Source organism: the organism of the source record quoted next, unplaced genomic scaffold (genome assembly GCF_019419815.1).
Source record: "Pyrus x bretschneideri cultivar Hongxiangsu unplaced genomic scaffold, Pyrus_bretschneideri_v1 Contig18, whole genome shotgun sequence".
In the NCBI taxonomy this organism is placed as follows: Eukaryota; Viridiplantae; Streptophyta; class Magnoliopsida; order Rosales; family Rosaceae; genus Pyrus; species Pyrus x bretschneideri.
The window spans coordinates 1,522,553-1,530,472 of record NW_025999479.1 but is presented as its reverse complement, the minus strand read 5'-3'; the positions used below and the strand labels follow the sequence as shown (position 1 = coordinate 1,530,472).

At 35.8% G+C, this 7,920-nt stretch overlaps 1 protein-coding gene across 1 annotated transcript; it reads right to left on the bottom strand.

Moving 5' to 3' along the window:
- On the bottom strand, positions 1-7,609 carry LOC103928950 (developmentally-regulated G-protein 3). The gene is made up of 10 exons (XM_009338075.3): positions 7,450-7,609; positions 6,870-6,923; positions 6,603-6,776; positions 4,604-4,675; positions 4,273-4,332; positions 3,084-3,193; positions 2,133-2,432; positions 1,194-1,385; positions 581-632; positions 1-450 (listed from the first exon to the last, which is right to left on the bottom strand). Exons 1-10 carry the CDS (start codon positions 7,489-7,491, stop codon positions 400-402), a joined length of 1,107 nt encoding a protein of 368 aa, XP_009336350.1. The 5' UTR covers positions 7,492-7,609; the 3' UTR covers positions 1-399.
- Positions 7,610-7,920: the final 311 nt, after the last annotated feature.

The window sequence follows — 7,920 nt, the reverse complement described above, 5'->3', positions numbered from 1 at the left end:
TAAACCAAGCCCAAGATAATCGATCCTCGGAGGCGGTAGGCTCTACTACTATTGACGGCATTACGCTCATGCAGTAATCCACAATTCGTTGTAACATCACGCCTCGAGCATCTCACTTCCGTTAGTTTCTTAAAAATGAACTTCGTTTAATCCTCTGAACTTTGTAATGGATGATACTTTTTATACTACAAACTAAACAAATTTTATGACAACGTGCGGTATGATATTAAATATCAAACTGCCTCAAGTTCTGCCTAGCCTTGCACCCCAATAAGCAGACACCGGAGGAGTGCTGTACGGTCTACAAAATACAAACGATCCAGTCGGGAGAAAAGAAAAGCTTCATCTCAAGATGCTTCCTGATATGCTGGTTATAAGACTTTCCGACTTTGCACCAAATCACACCTTTTTGATAATCTGAACAACATCTTCGTCTTCAAGCAGATGTTCCTGTTGTGTCAATGCAGCAAATTTGCATCTTATTTAACAGTCAACGTCCATTAATAGAAATAAATCAAGTAGTCGCTAGTCGAAGAGATGACCATGGTGTTGCATATATTTAATATTTTAACTAACCAACCTTGCCAACTCTTTGGGGCTTGTGCTTCGCGCTTGATCCCCAAACAAGAGCACTGCAAAATAGAAACCAAAGTTAACTTTAAATGAAACAATGAGCCATATAAAAGTGTCTGCGGAACACGTCTCAAGTATAGCAACCAGATTTAAATGGGAATAAACAAATGCCAGATTTTGAACCACTAAAGAAAGGAAAGAAACAGATTCTGAACTGCTATATATTTGAAGATGGATGAAAAATACTTCAATGTCCAAAAAGTAACATACCGCCACCAAATTAAAACTACAATGCAAACATAAATTCTGTGTCCACCTTAAAGCGTTAACTTCGCACGGAAGTTGACACAAGCACCTTTTTCCTTTCCCCAGAAGTTGGTGTTATCATTTTCAAATCAGAAAATGATGGAAGAACCTTTAATGTCCAGAAGTAACATACCATTTAGTGAAACTTCCAAAGAACGTGGAAGCCTATATTTACTTAAAGCTCTAATTTTGCACAGCTGTTTAGACAAGCGCCTAAAGAACCCTTCTCCGTTTTCAGAGTGCTTGATATCATTTAAAAAAACAATAAAACATTAAATGGTTCAAAATTAAGAAAATTTAAAATAGGTACTTACTACTTAAATTGTTTAATAAAATCTTTATGAATCCGTTCACAGAAATCCTCAACGGTCCTTGTCTTAGATGATAGGATCACAGGGTCTTCATAGTCTGGATTCATCCCCTTAGGTTTTGTATATATGCGAGTTAAATTAAGATACTCCCATATTTTCTCCAGCAAACCATCAAGGTTCCACTCCAGGTGAGCACTGCAGATCAGTCATGGAAAATTGCACAAGTTAACAAAACTACTAAACAATAATTTCTGAAATTATATGCCAGCCAAACTATACCAGAAAATGAAGAAAAGTTAAAAAGAAACAGAAGCATTAATATAATAACAAATCTTTCCAAGGAAAAACAAATCTAAACAATGATTCGTGGGCGCTACACAATCCAACTCCAACTGGATCAATGACTAGAAGCTGTGCACTATTATTGAAATTTATTCATTTTGCCATGCTTCGTGTAACTGCAAACTGTTTTAACACCGAGTCTGGTGTTTAATTAAGCATTATTCAGAATTACAATGTTTTTCATGTGCTTCAATTCCAATGTTTTATATATGCTTCAATTACAATGTTTTCCATAGAAACTCCTGATAACTGATGCATTGTAGAGCTGTCAAACATTGAAAGTGTCCTCTGCAAGCAATGTTTCGACACTAGGCCTATTCCTCTAACAGGCTTTAATATTTTTTACTGATGCATTGTAGAGTTCTCAAACATCGAAAATGTCCTCTGCCAGTAATGTTTCAAAATTACATTAGGCCTACTCCCCTAACAGGCTTTAATATTTTGAATTAGAGTTTCCAACGTATTATGTCTCAACAATAAACTGAAGTTCATGTTCTCTAAAGAGAGGTAGATGGAACATCCAAAAATTTCAAATAACCAAGATTTTGCAACAATAATCCAGTATGAAACTATAAACTATGGTATTTAATAAAAGATTACCTGACAGGACAGTAGTGAGGAAGTTTATCCAAAATCTCGAGCTCTTCAAGTGTAATCTGATCAATCTTGTTCACAACATAGATGCAAGGCATATATATCCTACTGCCTTCAATAACATCAATGAGATCATCGGCAGTTGCATCAAACCTAAGAGTGATATCAGCATTGTGAATTCTGTATTCACTGCATATTGCCTTCACAGTTTCAAGATCCAGATGTGTGTTTGTAACCGTTGAAGTGAAATTGATACCACCTTTATCTTTCTTCCGGAATGTAAGGTTAGGTGGTTCCTTGTTTAACCTGCTCACAAGAAGCATTTAGCTAACTATAACTATAAACTATCTAGGAAGAGAATGTACGAGCAAAGAGGCTAGACAATGTGAGAAAGACTACATGCACATACATCTAGATATACTCATACACACATAAAAAAAAATATTGTAAGCATTACCTGTGTACATAAGTGGACACTTGAATAAACTGTCACCAGCATGTAACTTATAGGTTTTGTCAACTAACTCACTAGGCATGGTGTTTGCAGCAAAACAATCCATATTTGATAAAAGGAAGGATTAATAGCCTCTGACGTTTACCAAAGGGGAAAAAAGCTTTGAAGAAGCATTATGAAAAAGGTTTCAAATCCATACAAGCCTTTACCAGCTAATTCAACAACGCATCATCCACAGAAATGTAGATCCCAGGAATATTTCAATCAAATTTTTATTTTTATATTAAAAAAATGTTGAATCAGTATCACGTGAAGGCTTGCGAAAACGTAGAGCAAAGGTACAACCAAATTTTGAAAATCCAGCAGATTCAAATTATGTAAATGAAAAGGAGAACTTCTGAAAGTTATGCATACTGACCAATGCATAAATGGCCTTAAGATCTGGTAAACTGAAGTAACTAAATAACAAAGCTATAGCGATCAGAAACAAAGCTATAGCTGACCTTATGCCAAATCCCTCGAGCTCTTTTTCAATTAGACGCTTGTGAGTTATTGGCTTTATTGCATCAAGAACAATTAAAATGCAATTGCATGTCCTAGCAGTGCTGATAACCTGGATGCCATGAAAGTTCAACAAGTGAATCTAAAAGCATATAACGAACACCCATGCACAGAGAAAAAGGGGAAGAAGAACAACTCATTTTCTGTATTCCAACAATCTCTGACATATCTCAAGCCTTCATTAGTGCGACATATCAAACAAATTATAACAACATTAATCACAGCCAAAAGGAAAATATACCTCAAGCATGTTTCACTACTAGAAAAAGTTCATAACATATAAGGAAAGTCCTTTTGAAAAAGTATGTTAGTCCAGATCCTTATAAACTACCCAAGATCATTTTTATGCAAACCTATCTTTCTGGAAGCCATTCCATACACTTACATGATCAAAAACCATCAGAACACTTCTAAATCCATGCAAGGGTGCAATATTGGTCATCTAATTATTCGAAAGTTGTTTGGTCTATCTAACAACATAATGTATAAATTTCTTGCAAGGAAAACATAGCTTCTTAGGGCAAGCGTCTATATTCATAGAAAACACCCTTGTTCAGGTCTAGTCCAGCGGCCTTGTAAATTATAGCCTACTTTGCATGGACATGGACAGGTTATTGAACCATATATACAAACTGCATGGTTTGGCTAGAAAACAGAAGACAATTATATGAGAGGCTTCTGACTAAAAAAAAAAATCATACTGATGTAAAATGAATATAATCCTTGCTCGGAAAAAGGACAGACAGAAGAGAAAGAAAACAGCAAGTTCAAACCAAAAACAAAAAAATAATAAGGGCCTGTTTGGTAACACACTTTTATTCTTTTTCTAATTTGTTTAATGGAAAAGTGACAGGGAAGAGGGGAGAAGGAGAGAAGAGGAGGAAGATGTGAAAGAAGTGAGGAAGGATGAAGGAAATACACAGGATGATGTTAAAGATAACGACTGAAGTTACAAAAGGTTTAAATGAGTCTTGGTTATCAAAAAGACAAAGGAGAAATGTTATTATACGGGTTCTATGATTTAACATCGGAATGCAGACATCAAAAACAAAAAAGAGTATAAGAAATAAGTGCACTTAAATAAATCAGCATGTTACGGTAGCACAACGAGAAACAAATATCACATTTTACCTGTCTTCCTCTACCCTTTCCATCCTTAGCACCCTCAATAATTCCAGGGAGATCTAACAACTGCAAATTGAAGTGCGACAATTAAAAAATATTTATTGTAAGGGAGCAAATGGATCGTAAATCTAGAACAGCTATTTTGAGTATATCAAAAACTTCTCTTTATTGGGAAAGAGCTTATAAAATACACACGCACAAACAAACAGACATACGTACAAGAATAGTGAACAAGAATTCCAAATCTAAAAAAACGCAAAACTGTAACCACCAACTAAATTATAAAAATTCCAATTATATTAGCAAATGTAACAAATAAAGCAAAATATTATAGTACCTGAATTTTCGCACCTCGATACACGATCACTCCTGGTATGCAAGTTAAAGTAGTGAATTCATAGGAAGCAACCTGTACACAAACACATTAGGTGGTCTTCAAAAAATATCAAGAATTTTCTTAGCAATGATAGCATATATCTTAGTAGGCAGCCTACATTTTATTGCATGGCTGCACAACGAAGGAAAGAATAACAATAATAACATTCAGGTTTCACATAGCAAGCAATAATTTAGGTCTTATCACACACATAGACATTAGAAGCATCCAAGGGAATCTTGAAACCCCCAACCCCAAAGTTTTCATACAGAAGGTACAAATGGAATCAAGTTTCAAAAGGATTTCAATACAATCCTCCATTCCCAAACAGTTCCCTGGAGTTTCAGTGCAATATAAAGCCTGGAAGACATCAGACCAAAGAGAATATCAGGAACCTGTAAATGGGTGGGGCCCTAATATTGTGGTTGAGGCTCCAGATAGGATCAATTGTTTCTATCATTTCTGCATTAATATTAGGTTCTAGGAGGATTGATGATCCAAAAGTAACCAATTCATATAACTTCTACGCCATAATGGATTCAGGACTCTAAACTCTTAACACTGCCAATTTGTCTGTCGATCTCTGTTGACTCCTTTTCCAACCAGTAAGAACTTTCTTTTCCAGAGAAGTTTAAATAATCTGGAGGCATGGGAGCTGGCTCTCCATTCTCTTTGCTTGAAAATAGCTCCTTTCAACCGAATAAAGGTACACAAAATCAGTGAACAAGGAGGTCCACTGATAAAAAAGTACAACTGATGACAAGGGAAAAAAAAAACAACTAGAAGGAAAGAAGAATGTAAGATGTCTGACTTCTGATGTAACTGATGACCAGGGGGATGACAAAAACCTCACCCTCTCCCACGATGTTCTAGCTCTAGATTGGATTAGAGCTCATGACAAAGTCAATACTTGTGACATAGTCCAGAGGAGGCCTTATGTTTGCTTATCTTCCTATTGACTTTATTTAAAAGATTGAGGTTGCACTTGTTGACCACCTATTTTTTCATTGTTATACCACTTTAAAGCTTCAACAGAAATTGATTGTGTAACAGATGATTTCTATACTCTGCATTTCCATGCTTGTTGAGAAGCACTATGCTTTTGGAGAAGTGGAGAGAAAAATTCTTGGAGTTGTGGGCTGGCTACTTTTTGGGCAGTGTGAATGGAATGAAACTTGACTTTCGAAAAATCTAGGGGGGAGGAAGGTTATGGGGTAGGGTAGTGTCTTACTTTTTGGCATTTTTGTGCCTTCAGTTTCCTCTGAATCTTGGGATGTCATTTTTCCTTATCCATGTATACTCTAAGGCAGCTAAATATACACATTTACATATTAAAAACAAACTATAGGGTCACTTTTATATACACAAGTTAAGATGAAGGTCAGCAAAGCACAACGTTCCCACTGGACATAAATCATATATCTCATTCCACTACACAATCTCAGATCATCCTGTTCTAACAACATCAATCAGAGTAGAGCAAATTGTATGGTCCATGAGCCAAGTTGTGGAATAAATAGATCAAAGGTTGAAAGAGGGCTTATCACTATGATCAATTAGTTTTAGTGCAGACCTGAATTCCCCATTAAGTTAATCCATCTAAGAGAAGAAAATTCAGCTAATATTTTAAAAATAGCATCACTTAAAATAAACTTTCACACTTTTAATGACGAATTTCCACAGTATATAAGATCTCTATACAGACAGAAACCGGTTCTAAAGAATCTCTGGGAGACCAGGCAATGAGTCCCAGTAGACTGCACAGATTGTTAGAAGATCAAATTTGGCATAATATTGGAGACCCACATTTAAACATAATAAGTGATCTCGATCAAAATCTACATGCTTTCATGCCTAACATAATGAATCTCTGGGAAATAATTTTGTCTCTCTTCAAATAAAAAATTTATTTGCCTCGCATAGATCATGTGTAAAATGAGATAAATGGAGAGTTCTCTACCTCTGAAAAGGTCCCAGTTAATTTATTCAGCAGTGTAGATTTCCCAACTGAAGGGAAACCCACCAAACCAACTCTTGCATCTCCACTTTTAGTGACATCAAAACCTTCACCAGCACCACCACCGCCTTTTGACGGAGGCTCAAGTAGATCTCTCCTTAGCTTTGCAAGTTTAGCCTAGCAAAAGTTGATAGATCACTATTGTCAAAAAATTTGACCATGCACGGCAAAATATTGACGAACATTATGATGAAAAATAATATAACTCACCTTCAGCAAACCCAAGTGATGGGCAGTAGCTTTGTTCTTTTGAGTCCTAGCCATCTGCAATTAATAAGTAAAGAAATATTAAAATTCTAGTTACTACTCAAAGAATCTGACATATCCAGATTCCAGAAACACCACCTCCAAAACAATAAACGCATTTCAACGGCAAATTGAAAATACAAGAAATCAAATTTACCAAAATCTGGACCTATAACTATTCCAAAACTAAACTTTACATGTTAATCAATAATCATACAGGTCTACAAAAACAAGATAATAAATTAAATTTTCAAATTACGTTTTCTCTGATTGGAGAGAGTTGAGTTGGTAATGCAATAATAAAATTTTTACTTGACAAATTTTTGTTTCCTCTTCTAATTTACATTTTATTCAACTTTTTTTGTTAATTACTAGAAACCGAATAAAAGGAACTGCAAAAGAAAAAAAAAAAATATTGAAACCCTAAGCACCTAACAAGTGATAAGGCTATACATAAAGTATTCAATCTTCCCTAAATTAATGTGGGGTTTGTCATTGGCAGAGAAAGTAGAAGAGAGGGTATTGGGGTTGCAGGCAAAAGTACCTCATCTTCGATATCCTTGATTTTCTGCATCAGAGTCGCCATTGTTGAAGCACGCTAGCTCCGAAACAGAGGAAAGGTTTACTTGGCCTGTAATGGATTCTGCTCAAATGCTACTCCGCGCGCGCGATAGAGAGAGAGAGAGAGAGAGAGAGAGAGAGGGAGCAGAAGGTACCAGAAGTAAATAGGGTTAGGGCGCGTCCTAGTCGAACCCGTTTATGAATAATTTATTGAGTTCCCCATTTTACCCTCCAACTAGCCTTTCGCGCGGTCCACAAGAGAAATTACAAATCATGTGTGTGTCCATATACGCGACTTCCAAATTTTTGAGACAAAATTTCATGCATATGCTTGTGGGTTAGGAACTTCCAAATTTGAAGGAATTAGACATGCTGCGATCCTAAAAAACTAAATATAAGAGATTAGAAATTGCAACACATAAGCATGGTTATTCCTAAGGATGATTTTTTTTAT